The 15,924-nt window shown below is 44.0% G+C and overlaps 1 protein-coding gene across 1 annotated transcript in view; it reads left to right on the top strand.

Moving 5' to 3' along the window:
- LOC124805706 overlaps positions 1 to 9,602 on the top strand; it is a 208,922-nt gene extending 199,320 nt beyond the window's left edge. Inside the window, exon 2 of the mRNA XM_047266279.1 lies at positions 8,892 to 9,602. Coding sequence (XP_047122235.1) covers positions 8,892 to 9,160 — 269 coding nt within the window. The 3' untranslated portion in view covers positions 9,161 to 9,602. The remainder of the gene's footprint in view (positions 1 to 8,891) is intronic.
- The last annotated feature ends 6,322 nt before the right edge of the window (positions 9,603 to 15,924 follow it).

Here is a 15,924-nt window from a genome sequence, read left to right as displayed (position 1 = left end):
ACAGCAACGCCACCATGTTGAATAATGCTTTTCGAGCAGCCAGAGGACGTCGTGTTACGACTCAAACTGTGCGTAATAAGCTGCATGATGCGCAACTTCACTTCCGACGTCCATGGCGAGGTCCATCTTCGCAACCACGACACCATGCAGCGCGGTACATATGGGCCCAACAACATGCCGAATGGACCACTCAGGATTGGCATCGCGTGCTCTTTACCGAAGAGTGTCGCATTTGCCTTCAACCAAACAATCGTCGGAGACGTGTCTGGAGGCAACCCAGTCAGGCTGAACGCCTTAGACACATGTCCAGCGAGTGAAGCAAGGTGGAGGTTCCCTGCTGTTTTGGGGTGGCGTTATGTCGGGCCGAAGTACGGCGCTGGTGGTCCGACCAACAGTGCAACGATATCGGCAGCATATTGGCGAGCATTCGTCTTCATGGACGACAATTCGTGTCCCCATCGTGCACATATTGTGAATGACTTCCTTCAGGATAACGGAATCGCTCGACTAGAGTGGCCAGCGTATTCTCCAGACATGAAGCCTATCGAATAATTCTGGGATCGTGGCCCACCAACCACTCTGAGGGATCTACGCCGAATAGCCGCTGAGGAGTGGGACAATATGGATCAACAGTGCCTTGATGAACTTGTGGACGGTATGCCACGACGAATACAGGCTTGCATCAATGCAAGAGGACATGCTACTGTCTATTAGAGGTACCGGTGTGTACAGCAATCTGGACCACCACCTCTGAAGGTCTCGCTGTATGGTGGTACAACATGCAATGTGTGGTTTTCATGAGCAGTAAAAAGGGCGGAAATGATGTTTATGTTGATCTCTATTCAAATTTTCTGTACAGGTTCCGGAACTCTAGGAACTGGGGTGATGCAAAACTTTTTTTGATATATGCAGAAGGATATGTAAACAGGCAGAAAACGACACTGCTATCGGCAACGCCTATGTAAGACAAAAAGTGTCTGGCGCAGTTGTTAGATCGGTTACTGCTCCTAAAACGGCAGGTTATTAAGATATAAGAGCTTCAAAGTGGTGTTATAGTCGGCGCACGAGGGATGGGACACAGCATCGCCGAGGTAGCGCTGAAGTGGGAATTCTTTCGTACGACCATTTACGAGTATACCTTGAATATCAGGAATCCGGTAAAACAAGAAATTTCCGACATCGCTACTACCGGAAACAGATACTGCAAGAAGGGGTCCAACGATGACTGAAGAGAATCGTTCAACGCGATAGAAGTGCAATCCTTCCGCAAACTGCTGCAGATTTCAATGCTTGGTCATCAACAAGTGTCAGCCTGTGAACCATTCAACGCAACATTATCGGAGGCGAAAGCCCACTCATGCACCTTTCACTGCACGACACAAAGATTTACGCCTCGCCTGGGCCCGTCAACACCGACATTGCACTGTTGATGACTGGAAACATATTGCCTGGTCATACGACTCTCGTTTCAGACTGTATCGAGCGGATGGACTTGTACGGGTATGGAGACAACCTCATGAATTCAAATGTGGGTGAAATTTTATGGGACTTAACTGCTAAGGTCATCAGTCCCTAAGCTTACACACTACTTAACTTAAATTATCCTAAGGACAAACACACACATCCATGCCCGAGGGAGGACTCGAACCTCCGCCGGGACCAGCCGCACAGTCCATCACTGCAGCGCCTTAGACCGCTCGGCTAATCCGGCGCGGCCCTCATGAATTCATGGGTGTCAGAAGGTGACTGTTAAAGCTGGTGGAGGCTCTGTAATGGTGTCGGCCGTGTGCAGTTGGAGTGATATGGGACACCTGATGTGTCTAGATACTACATGTGACACGTACGTAAGCATCCTGTTTGATCATCTGCATCCATTCATGTCCATTGTGCATTCCGACAGACTTGGGAAGTTCAAACAGGACAGCGCTATACCCCACACGTCCTGAATTGCTACAGAGTAGCTCCAGGAACACTCGTTTGAGTTTAAAAACTCCCGCTGGCCACCAATCTCCCCAGACATAAATGTTGTTGAGCATATCTGGGATGCCTTACAAACGTGCTGTTCAGAAGAGATCTCCACCTCGTGGTAATCTCAAGGAATTATGGAAAGCCCTGCAAGATTCATGGTGTCAATTCCGTCCAGCATTACTTCAGACATTAGTCTAGTCCGTGCCACGTCGTGTTGCGGCACTTCTGCGTGCTCTCGGGGACCCTACACGAGAGGAGGCAGGTGTACCAGTTTTTTTTTGGCTGTTCAGTGTACACATGTTTTGCAGAATGTAAAATGCAATCGTTTCACACAATACGAATCGCTCTGTAACAATTAACTTGGATAAAATTTAGTGTGTCAGCCTCAGCACACGTATCTATCGGCGTATGTTGATTGCTTTTAGTTACCCAGCTGTTATTTATGACACATTACAAGGTAGCTTCAACAAAGAAATAGCTATTCAATGTAAGTGTCTCCACATATCGTTTTTCAGTACTTTTCATTCTCTACCCCGAAGGTACAGGAGCATGCTGCAGATGTTGTGTAATCATAACTGTGGATTAGGTTGTTAACAGACTTTGAATGCGAAATGGTAATTGGATAGGGGATATTCCATTTCGGAAATCATTAAGGTACGCAATATTCCTTGATCCACAGCGTCAAGAGTGTGCTGAGAATACTACATTTCAGGCATTGCCTCTCATCACGCACAACGCAGTGGCCGACGGACTTTAGTTAACAAAGGAGAGCAGCGGCATTTGCGTAGAGTCGTCAGTGCTAACAGACAAGCAACACTTCATGAAATAACCGCAGAAATCAATGTGGTACGTACGACGAACCTATCCGTTAGTCAAGTGCGGCGAAATTTGGCGTTAATAGGCAATGGCAGCACACGACCGTCTTTGCTAACAGCACGATATCGCCTGCAGCGTCTCTCCCGGGATTTTGACAATATCGGATGAATCCTAGACAACAGGAAAACCGTGACCTGGTCAGATGAGTCCCAGTTTCAGTTGGTAAGAGCTGATGGTAGAGTTCGAGTGTGGCGCAGAGCCCACGAAGCCATGGACCAAATTGTCAACAAGGCACTGTGCAAGCTGGTGGTGGCTCCATAATGGTGTGGGCTGTGTTTACGTGGAATGGACTGGGTCGTCTGTATCTTCGGCTACTTGGAGACAATTTGAAACCATGCATAATCTTCATGTTCCCAAACGAAGATTGAATTTTTATGAATGACATTCCGCCTTGTACCGGCCAATGTTTGTTGCAGATTGGTTTGAAGAACATTCTGGACATTTCGAGCGAATGACTTGGCTAGCCAGATCGCTCGACATGAGTCCCATCGAACATTTATGGGACATAATCGAGAGGTCAGTATGTGCACAACTCTACACCGGCAACACTTTGGCAATTATGGACAGCTATAGAGGCAGCATGGCTCAATATTTCTTATGGGACTTCCAATGTCTGAGTCCATATCACGTCGTGTTGCTGCACTACGCCGGAAAAATTAGGTCCAACACGATATTAGGAGGTATCCCAGGACTTCTCTCGCCTCAGTGGTTAGTGCAGGGCGGAGAGGTTCAGCGTCCCTAGAGTCGACATTGTCTCGAATTACAAAAGCCCAATCTTTCAACAGATGTGGGGGATCGCTGACGTAAGCCAATGGACATGACGCTCGTTTTTCTCATACGAGTGGAAATCGACAAAGCGCATTACTGTCCACGAGACAAGTAACAGACAAAATTGTCTTTCATAGCTCTTACATCACTTGGGTCAACTCGTAGTGTTTGTTCACACTTTACAAAGGCCATCAACAATCAAGGGAAGTATCAGAGCTACCCTTATTGCATTTATTCTGAAATTCTAATTTCGCGACTCTATCGGATTTCTGTGGTGGCAGAGTAATGCGGGAAATTTGTGCGTCTGGCGATACGCTGATAATTCATCGTCTGGCAATTTCAAACATTGCGTAATGGACGCTGATATACAATACTTACAAATTCTCCGCTCGTGAAAGCATCGTAAATTGCTTTGAAATGAGAATTGCGTCACCAAATTTGGTTGCTAACGTTTACAGACATTAATTCGTACAGTATACGCACGTAACTACTCACTGATCGAAATACGACTGAGTATTTAGAAGTGACATACAGTCACGTATGCTGGTCGCCGGTTGACACGATTTGCACTCTCACGCGTCCTCCCTCTCTCAAACAAATGTATTGCAGTAAACAGCTTGCAGCATCGATCCAAATGCCGTCTATTACTGCAGGACTAATAAAGGAAGAATAACGAACCTGCAGGAGGTGGAGAGAAGGCTAAAGCTCATATATAAACATAATCGGTCTGTCACTGCAGTCTGCAGTGATGCAATTCAAGTAGCTGTTTATTTCTATCATTAACTTGTCGTCTAGCAATTCGTGCTGCAACTTAACAAACTAGGAGTAAATGTGATTATCTCATCTTTTTAAATCCATTTACTTCTAGATGAGGAGATACTAGCATCGAAAGGAAGCTGACATCACGCGATTGCAGTAATGTGTGGTTGCACATCGTAGTATGTTTCCTTATCGTATATTGTGCTCTCACACATGTTTTACTCTGTCCTTAATTGCCTTGTATACTCAACTGCACAGTAATAATTGATCTTGGCGTGACTGCGGTTAATAACTATTTGTTGTTACTAAGGTATGTACCGTTTTCAGTCGCGTAAATGTTCTGCACTTCCATACCATTTGTAATTGAATATTTTGAAGTCACAATAACTTATATGAGTACGCAAATTCTAATTTTTTCTGAATATGTACGGAAAAAGTACTTTGTAAGGCCATTACTGCCACTTTCCTCCCGGGAGACCCTGCCTTCTGGCCATAAGGATAGGATGCATTCGTCTGCATCAATGAGAGGTGATGGTTGAGACTGATTCAGATATAACAGTCATCTATATCTACACGACTTCTCTGCATTTGACAGTAACTTTACTTTACTTTGCTTACTTTTTTCGTGTCCAGAAACCAATCATAGTCTTTCAGCCTACTACTGGGTATATCAAGGGCTTCTCTCTTGTCCAGACAAAAATCTTAGAGGTCCCATCTGTTGGAACAATATGGAAGGCCAAGAGGTGTTCCACGTCTTGCACAATACCACAACCGCACTTTTCGTCACCTACGTTACCATGACACCACCTGATCATGTTTGTTTCCACCGAAGCCACCTCTGTTCTTATGCGGCTCAGGGTCTTCCGTGTTGTGGGGCCGCCAAACACTGCCTGTGGCTTTTCAGTGGCTGTGTTTATGAGCCGTTTACGGAATCTCAGGCATCCAGGCTCGTACCCAGTGCCAAATAGAGGATGTCGATCATCGATGGTTTGTCTGAGCCTCTCTGTGAAATCGTGAGCTCCGGGAGCTGGAACTCGCAAGATCAGCAGCTATGTAAAGCGGTAGGGTCGTGGATTTCATACAGCCTGTTGTTATTCGACATGTTCCATTAAGGCTTATGTCGATTTTCTTCGTGCAAGTTGATATAGTCTGCACAAGGCAGGCGTATTGAGCTGCAGATAAGCATGCTGCTTGTGCAGTGGTTCTCAGGACAGTAGGTTTTACTCCCCATTTACTGTTTACGAGTTTCTGAAAATATTATTTCTGGAAGTCGCCTTCTCAAGGATCTTTTCGCAGTTGTGTTCGTATGTCAGAGATCTGTCCAACGCTACACCCGGATAGGCTGTTTTTATATGTGTGTTCCAATGTGGTATTATTTCAGGAAACATTGAGCTTTTGCTTTGCGTGCCGAGATCGAAGATGAAAAGCATTTGCTTGAGTCGTACAAGGATTCGGTTTAAGGTAGTTACTTTGGTAGTATTCTGTCAAGACTCCGAGTGCTTTCTGCAGCTTCTGCTCTACATCCTCGAAAGTCCTCCCCTGCGCTGTGATTGCCACGTCGTCTGCATATAGGAAAAGCTTAGTACGATTAGGTACTGGCTGGTCGTTAGTGTGGCAGTTAAAAAGGGAGAGGATCACAATGCTATCTCGAAGTGGAAAAGCAGAAAATAGAGCAGAGAACACCGACTTAGGCTGGAAACGCTACGCACAAGTATAATGGCCACCCGTCCACCACCGGAAAACTATCTTCGTGACAAATCAGAACCAAAATAGATACATCTCAGAGCCAAATATGACAATTGTAAGCTTAACCAAAGAACAAGAAAGACATCTTATTGATACTATGCATTTGACAATTAAGTGCCTGGCAGAGAGTTCATAGAACCACCTTCAGACTATTTCTCTATACACTGATCAACCAGAACATTTTGGGCATATCGATATCAAGTCGCCCAGGAGATAGTAGCGTCACCTGGAATGGAGTGACTGCTTGTCAGACACACGCATGGTGCATGTAGTACCAGTTAGCGTGCTGTCAAATTTCATGAATCTGGGTCAACTGGAAGTAGCGTGCTGGTTTTTATTAGTGAGCTTGTGAGTGTTGTAAAGTGTGAGATAATTGCCGATCTTTTGACTGCATTGACCTAAATGCTTAGTTTTCGCACCGCCAAGGGATCATAGACCTTACTGCGTAACTTAAATTTCGACCTGGTACCACTACCCGTTCCTGAGAAAAACGATCTTAACCGTCGGATAGACAGACGGACAGACAGACAGTCGGGTAGCTAAGTAATCCTATAAGGGTTCCGTTTTTAGCGATTGAGATGCAGAACGCTAAAAATCATCTTTGAACGTAATTATATATATTGAACGTAATTATATATATTGACAGCTTATGTTAGTATTTGTTTGGATTACTTCCGGCTATAACTATGCAACACATGAAAAATGTATACCTATTTTATACAGGGTGTCCCACCTAACTTTCCCACCTCATATACTTCAGATACGAAAATGCAATTGGCCAGGGTTGCATCTATGTCAGTGGTTCACACAATGGGCAGAAATTTACAGTGCACAAAGGTAAGCAAACATCACTTTCAACACAAATTTACGTTTTTAAAAATTTTCTTTTTTTTCCCACGGAAATGAAAACTATACTAATGTGGGCAGACTCGTTTTCACTGTTCTAAACCTAGACTTCAAAGTATGGCAACGGCGCCACAGGTTCTGCCGTAATGCGCAGAGCAACGGGTACCTGCAGCAGGCTTCAGGATAGTGCAGGCAACCCGCATTGTGGTATTACAGCAGAAACTGTGGCACCGTTTCCATTACTTAAAGTCTAAGTATTCGAGAAGATATAAGGTTTAGAGCAGTGAAACTACCTGTGCCGTCACCTGTACCTCTAGTTGTCACCTCGGTAGAAAATAAACATATATGTACCCAAAAAAACGTAACTTTGTGTTGAAAAGAATGTTTGTTTTCGTGTAGGGATTATGCATTCCTGTCCATTGTGTAAGCCCCTAACATAGGTGCACATCTGGCCCATTACATTTTTCACATTTTCCTTAACCTCAGAAAAGCATCAGATGGTAAAGGTATGCAGAACAACCTGCATAATTGGTTTTATTCGAATTAATGTGTACTACCATCTCCTAATGTATTTATTATTCCTTCTGAAAGACCCTCTCGCATGTCGTCGCCCAACAGTTGTGCAACTGTTCGTTCGCAATCCAGTCAAGGGCGGTCGATGAGGTTTTATGTATTGTCTAACCAACTACACCACTTCTCTGTCGGTAAAGTACACCGATGGAAAAATTCGCAACACCAAAAAATAATTAATGTAGATGAATGAAATTTTGGGAATACATTTGTATAGGTACCACATTTAAGTGACTAATATTGCAAGATCACAGCTTAATGTAAGCGAGAGATAAGCTATTGAAAATGTGAAATGCTGGTACATTAATAACGGGTGTAACCGCGAGAATGTTGAATGCAAGCGTGCAAACGTTCATGCATTGTCTTGTACAGGTAGGATGTCAGTTTGTGGGATGGAGTTCCGTATCTGTTGCACTTGGTCGGTCAATAGAGAGACGGTTAATGCTGTTTGTGGATGATGCTGGAGTTGTCGTCCGATGATGTCCCATATGTGCTAGATTGGAGACACATATGGTGATCGAGCAGCCCATGGCAACATGTCGACACTCTGTAGAGCACGTTGAGTTACAACAGCGGTTTGTGGACGAGCGTTATCCTGTTGGAGAACACCCCCTGTAATGCTGTTCATGAATGGCAGCACAACAGGTTGAATCTTCAGACTCTCTTAAAGACTTACAGTGCACGGGATGACCACGAGGCTGGTCCTACAGTCATACGAAATCGCACCCCAGACTATAACTCCAGGTGTAGCGCCAGTGTGTCTAGCACGCTGACATGTTGGTTGCAGGCCCTCAACTGGCCACCTTCTAACGAACACATGACCATTGCTGGCCCCTAGGCACAACCAGCTTTCATCAGAAAACGCAACAGACCTGCATCCTGCCCTTCAATGAGAGAAGGAAGATCCTGCTGCTCCTGACCCTACTACACGACCTCGTTCGAACAGTGAGCTGTTGATAATGGCATCTTTGTTGCCTTAAAGACGTTCTTGACTGACATCAACCCACCACGTCCAATCTCAAAGGTAACTAACGCTCACAACCGTTACAGCGTGTATTTAAAGCCGCTCTTCTACATCTGGCACGAAATCTGAATAGACATCATCTTTCTAATGTAGGATCACGCCTACCAACTTTCCTCTGTGTCGCACAACTCCTTCTTGGTGCTGCGATTTGCTTCTTTCATTGTATTACATAAAGTGTGAGCACACCTCCGTATTATGCTACTGCCGTTTCACTTGCAGCAAATCAGCTTTTAGATTATAAGTTTTAAGTATGCGCCTAGTTTAAGGTAGATTGCATTTGAGCGCTGCGTGCTTGGTGAAGGGCTTCAGCCACTGGATGCCTCCTCTGTTGTAGGTACGTGGAGCTGCGATGAGCCGTACAGCCTGCTCTGCTCTGGCGTGAGCACCCGCCGCCCCCGGGACAGGTGCGGGGCCAGAGCTGTCGTGCGACCACACCAGCTGTGCCACAAAGCAGAACAGAGGAACGGCCCGCCCAGCCACTGCGCCGCTACAACACAACACGTCTCCCTGGCGACCGGCTACAGCTCACAGTGTAGCGACGCCCCTGTTGAGGCAGAAGGGGCACGCGACAAAAAAGGGAATATTACTGCTGCACAGCGATGATACGACGCCAGTAACTAATTAAAATATAGGCATCTACTTTCACCATTTGCACCATTTTGCACTATATAAACAATGGTACAGAAGTACCCACATATTTCATAAATTGCAGTCGACAGGTAGTTTCGGGTATTGTACAATTTGTTCAAGAAATGTTCAAACAAGGAAAGCAAGTGCCGTATTCACGGGTCCGGCAACGCGCATTTTCTGAAATGTGAACACTTGTTCACAGAAGGGGCTGAAACTCTTGTAGTTGCGGAGTTGAGCACAGTCGTTGCACTGGTACTCGTTCGACGGGATCAACGCCATCGCAGTACCCAAGGTATCCATTACTCTGAGCAGTAGCTAGTCTGCCGTCGGTTTGTGATTGGATTCAGGATTTCCTAGAAGAAAGAACACAACATGTCATTCTTAACGGTTCAAAATCTGCAGATGTAGAGGTAATTTCGGGAGTACCGCAGGGAAGCGTGATAGGACCTTTATTGTTTACAATATACATAAATGACTTAGTTGACAACATCGGTAGCTCCGTGAGGCTATTTGCAGATGACACGGTTGTCTACAAGAAAGTAGCAACATCAGAAGACTCGTACGTACTCCAGGAGGACCTGCAGAAGATTAATGCATGGTGCGACAGCTGGCAGCTTTCCCTCAACGTAGATAAATGTAATATAATGCGCATACATAGGGGCAGAAATCCATTCCAGTACGATTATGCCATAGGTGGTAAATCATTGGAAGCGGTAACGACCGTAAAATACTTAGGAGTTACTATCCGGAGCGATCTGAAGTGGAATGATCACATAAAACAAATAGTGGGAAAAGCAGGCGCCAGGTTGAGATTCATAGGAAGAATTCTAAGAAAATGTGACTCATCGACGAAAGAAGTAGCTTACAAAACGCTTGTTCGTCCGATTCTTGAGTATTGCTCATCAGTATGGGACCCTTACCAGGTTGGATTAATAGAAGAGATAGACATGATCCAGCGAAAAGCAGCGCGATTCGTCATGGGGACATTTAGTCAGCGCGAGAGCGTTACGGAGATGCTGAACAAGCTCCAGTGGCGGACACTTCAAGAAAGGCGTTACGCAATACGGAGAGGTTTATTATCGAAATTACGAGAGAGCACATTCCGGGAAGAGATGGGCAACATATTACTACCGCCCACATATATCTCGCGTAATGATCACAACGAAAAGATCCGAGAAATTAGAGCAAATACGGAGACTTACAAGCAGTCGTTCTTCCCACGCACAATTCGTGAATGGAACAGGGAAGGGGGGATCAGATAGTGGTACAATAAGTACCCTCCGCCACACACCGTAAGGTGGCTCACGGAGTATAGATGTAGATGTAGATGTAGGTTGCGTGGTTCGAGTGGTACTGTAGGGTCAGTCGCTTTAGTGTGTGTTATTGTACAGTAAATTATTCGAAACTCTTGCTATGAATCTTGGGGTCCTACTTACAAAAATGACAATTTTTATCTTTAATTCTATTGTGCTGTTAGTGCGTACGAAAGGATTAACACATTTTCTTTCTTCCTTTCCACCATTTGTTAACGATGGAAGCGTACTACTCCATAAATGGTGGATTACACAGGCCAACGATGGAAAAACTTTTTTGCTGAAAATATCTTATTCTTATGTCTTTTAGGGTGGGAAATCAAAATATGATACTTAAAAAACTGTATCACCCATCATTTCGTCACATTTTGCAGTTAAATTTATTAAATTAAGCGATTTTTTAAAGAATTTAACAGCTTTTATATAGTTAAAATAATTTAAAAAGGAGGTGTAATGAATGTAGATGACGTTGGTAGCACTGCTGAAAAACATTTGCTGGCAAAAAAAGATCGGTTTTATTCTTGTACTAACAGATGGTGTTTTGTTTACTGTCAACCTAACATCACTTTCCCGTTTCCTTTACATGTGCTCAGTCAAAAATTCTGCTGACAGCTTTTGTTATATTTGTGCTGAATCTGTGATTAAAAAACGCCAAAGAAACATTACAGACTTTGTGAAAAAGGTTTATCTACCATACTTTGGATCTAAACTTCGTGATCAAGATAAATCTTGGGCATAAGGTATGTTATGTGTATGTTGAAGATCTGAGAATATGGTCCAAAAAATAGAAAAAAGCCTTTTGATTTGCTGTTCCTATGATATGGAGGGAGCCAAGAAATCATTCCGATGATTGCTACTTTTGCAGTGTTGATATTACTGGTCATAATTCGAAAAACAAGAAAGTAATAAGCTACCCTAACCTTCCGTCCGCCATCTGACCATGGTGTAGATTTGCCGGTTCGTGAATCACCAGATGATTTAAGTTCTATTCCAGCAGAAGTATTTTGTGATGTAAAACGTGATTTAAATAAACCAGATGTTGATGAATTTCATTGTAGTGCAAAAAGTGTAGAGCCCAGATTGTTTACTCAGACCGAGCTTATCGATTTGGTTAGAGATCTGGGCTTAACGAAAGAAAATGCTGAATTGCTTGGCTTTAAATTAAAAGAAAAGAACTTGTTGGCAGTTGGAACCAGCATATACATGCATTGAAAGAGAGAGCAGCAGTTATCCAAGTTTTTTCAACAAGAGGGTGATTTAGTGTACTGCTTAGACATTCCCGTTCTGATGAATGAGCTGGTATTGAATACAAAAAGAAAGACTGGAGGTTGTTTATTGATTCATCCAAAACTAGTTTAAAGGCTGTTTTATTACACAATGGTAACATGTATGCATCTATACCTGTTGTATATTCTGTACATATGAAAGAAAGCTATGAAAACCTAGAAACAGTGCTAAATAAAATAGGCTATTCTGCTCATGGTTCGATGATATGTGGCGATCTAAAAGTAACATGCATGCTCGTTGGTCAGCAAGGTGGCTTTACCAAATTTCCATGTTTCTTGTGTGAGTGGACAGTAGGGCTAGGGATCAACACTAGTGCAGAAAGAACTGGCCTGTGAGGGAGTCTTTAAAACCTGGTGAGAAGAATACTCTAAGCAAAACCCTTGTAGATCCAAAAAAACGTACTCCTACCACCTGTACATATAAAGTTAGGCCAAGTGAAACAGTTTGTAAAGGCTTTGCCTAAAGATGGACCATGTTTTAAGTATCTCTGTCTAAAGTTTCCACACCTTTCAGAAGCTAAACTAAAAGAAGGTGTCTTTGTCGGCCCTGACGTTAGAAAATTGATGTTAGCTTTGAATCCACACTGACTTTAAATGAGAAAGAAGCATGGTTATCATTGAAGCGAGTCGTTACGAAGTTCTTAGGACATGAAAAAGACATAGAATATGTTTCTATTATAGTTACAATGTTAAAGAAGTTTAAAACTTTAGGATGTTTAATGAGCCTGAAAGTTCACTCTTTGAACAGTCTCCTTGTTTTTCTTCCCAGAACACCAACATGATGGGGGACTACTGTTGATCACTTCACCGAGAAGTTCAGCAAGCGACTCATCGTAGAAAAAGCTGCACAAGAAGCTTCAAAGAAAAAAGAGAAAGAAAATAGAAACCAATTTCAGCTCCAAAGTGAAACCTCTATTAACACATATGAGTGTTTTAAGTAGCTTACTGTAAATACAAACCATACTTACGTTGTAGCAAAGCGTTTCATTAATTTCCCCGCTTACCGTATAGTATAGTATGTTTATACCATATAATAAAAAGCATATTGCTCGAAAACTACGGGCGATACAAAAAAAACTAAGACTAGATTTGAATTCAGCTCATAAAAATCTATAAAGATCAGCTATCAAAGTAAAAGAAGTTTTTTAAAAAAAAATTTCGTTGGCCTGCGTTATAAGAAGGGTAAAACAGCGGACCCGCAAAATTACAGACCAGTATCCTTAACATCGGTATGCTGGAGAATTCTTGAGCATATTCTAAGGTCGTGTATGATAAATTTCCTTGAAACAGTAGAGCTGTCCATAAATCAGCAGGGATTTAGAAAGTATCGGTCGTGCGGAACACAGCTTGCATTTTTCCCGCGCGACATCCTGCGGACCAAGGATGAAGGGCAACAGGCTGATTCCGTATTCTTAGATTTCCGAAAAGCGTTTGACATACTGAAAGCAGTTAGCGGAAGTTCGAGCATATGGAAAAGGTTTCCACATATTGGAGTGTCTCGAAGACTTCGTAACACTTTGCCGTCCGCACGTCTCGTACAAACGTATTCGCTTGGCGCCGGCAGCGCTAATTCGGATTACTTGGCTTGTCACCGGCCGCTTGTCACCTTTCCGTTGATGGCAAGTTTCAAACACTCTATTTTTGCCGTATCATTCCACAAACTCGAATTTTCTTTTCAATTAACTTCTCTGTGAGCTCTGCACTGTTATAATAATTATCCATGTAGAGGTGATGCCACTTTCCATCAGAAGGTGTCAATAGTTTCATCACGGTTTTTGCTAAAGGTTGTCCAGCGCCAGAATATATCTTGAATGAGGACATGTATCCCGTACTGGAATCACACAGCATCCGAATAAGTATGCCATATTTCGTAATTTTCGACGGACTGTAAACTTTAAAATTTAACTGTCCTCGCCACGGTATCATTCCTTCATCATCTGAGATGTTTTGACTTAGATTAAACGTTTCTTTAAACTTTTTGGAAAAATAATCAATTGCGAATTGCACTTTGAATAGCCAGTCGGCATTATCCGGTTTATTGTTGTTGTCGGAAAAATGTAAAAATGATAATGTCTGAATCGGTTGCGGGACATCGTTTTGCGAAATTTCGTCGTGTCATCAACGGATTCGTTGACCAGAAATCATCGATCCTTGCTTCTTTTACAATTCCCATAAGGATAGCAAGCCCAAACCATTTTGTAAGTTCGGGTCCCGTAACGTCGACAAATTTTGCATTTTTAAAATCCAGTTTCCTTCTATCGCAGTTTTGACTGTAATACTTGTTGGTTACGTTGCTAATATATTCAAATAGATCGTTCCCAATTTATAATTCTACCATATCCACGACGTTCTGGGTATTTTTGGGAAATAAGTGTGGACCCGGGGATCCTTCAAATTTATTATTAATAGCACTCCGTCTTCAGGCCACGAGTGGCCTACCGGGACCATCCGACCGTCGTGTCATCCTCAGAGGAGGATGCTGATAGGAGGGGCGAGGGGTCAGCACACCGCTCTCCCGGTCGGTATGATGGTATTCTTGACCGAAGCCGCTACTATTCGATTGAGTAGCTCCTCAATTGGCATCACGAGGTTGAGTGCACCCCGAAAAATGGCAACAGCGCATGGCGGCTGGATGGTCACCCATCCAAGTGCCGGCCAAGCCCAATAGCGCTTGACTTCGGTGATCTCACGGGAACCGGTGTATCCACTGTGGCAAGGCCGTTGCCCAAATTTATTATTGGTCCTCAGTTAATTATAGTCTGTCTTCTTCGTCTGATTCATCCGAATCAGTTGGCAACCGTAGCGTTCGCCGAATTCTTCTTGGACGTATTTCACTATCTTCCGACGATTCTGCTTCACTTTCAAACTTTTTGGTATTCAGTGTCTTCTTCCCAATCGGCCAAGACGTCCTGAACGTCAGTCAAGACTTCCGCGCATTCATCGTAAATAATCGTATCGTCTCTTTCGTCTGCCATGATGAAACTGCAGAAGTACTTATAAAAACAAAAAAACTTGTTGACGTGTGTAACTTATTGTTACCTAAACAAAACACCTACAGAATGAAAAAGGTACTGAAGTGCCGTCACGGGCCACTGCGCCATACTACGCTCGCGACACCATTGTGGTGTCGCCGGCCACTGAGCGAGACTACGTACACTACACCACTGTGGTGTCGCCGGTCGTTGACCGCTGTTTCGCCCACGACACCACTGTGGTGTCGCCGGACGGCAAAGTGTTAATAGAAACCTTTGAGTTATCCTCGATGGCGGGTCGGATACGACCGCTTTTGTTCTCTATCTGCGTTAATGATGTGACGCATAGCGTGAGCGGCCATCTGCGACAGCGGTGATGACGCGGCAGCATGCGGGGAAGTATACCGTTGAGTGACTGTAGAAGGATACAGGATAACTTAGACAGAATTTCTGTTTAACGTGATGAACGGCAGCTTGCTCTAAATACAGAAAAATATAAGTTAATGCAGATGGGCAAGTTGGTATCACATCGCTGTCCGGGGCGTGTCCAGACACATCTTCCCCCTGGAATCTCATTGACCGTGATGAGTTCCACTTCGAATTAAGCCCCGATGACCAGCGACGACGTGTCTGAAATCGCTCCGGACAGTGATGGGATACCAACCTGACTGCAGCCCGCCTACAGCCCGACAACCAGGAGTCATGGTCCGGGGTGCCACCTTTTATCATAGCAGCACCCCTTTGTTGACATCGGCGGCACCTTTACAGCGTACCGCTACGTCGACGATATTCTAGCTTGGTCAGCTGCAGAAAGACGACATCAGCTCCATTCCTCGTCGGCCGCTGTGGCCGAGCGGTTCTAGGCGCTTCAGTCCGGAATCGCGCTGCTGCTACGGTCCCAGGTTCGAGTACTGCCTCGGGCATGGTTGTGTCTGATGTTCTTAGGTTAGTTCGGTTTAAGTAGTTCTAAGTCTAGGGGACTGAGGACCTCAGATGTTAAGTCCTATAGTGCTTAGAGCCGTTTCTTGAGCTCTATTCCTCAGTCAATATATGGGCAGAATTTCTTGACGGTAGATAAAGATTAAGTGGGACTTATTATCAAGACTCTGTCATTAACGTATACCATACGATACTGAAGGATCTACCACGTCAGCAAAGACTACAGA

Source organism: Schistocerca piceifrons, chromosome 1 (assembly GCF_021461385.2).
Source record: "Schistocerca piceifrons isolate TAMUIC-IGC-003096 chromosome 1, iqSchPice1.1, whole genome shotgun sequence".
In the NCBI taxonomy this organism is placed as follows: Eukaryota; Metazoa; Arthropoda; class Insecta; order Orthoptera; family Acrididae; genus Schistocerca; species Schistocerca piceifrons.
This window is presented reverse-complemented; position numbering and strand designations above follow the sequence as displayed.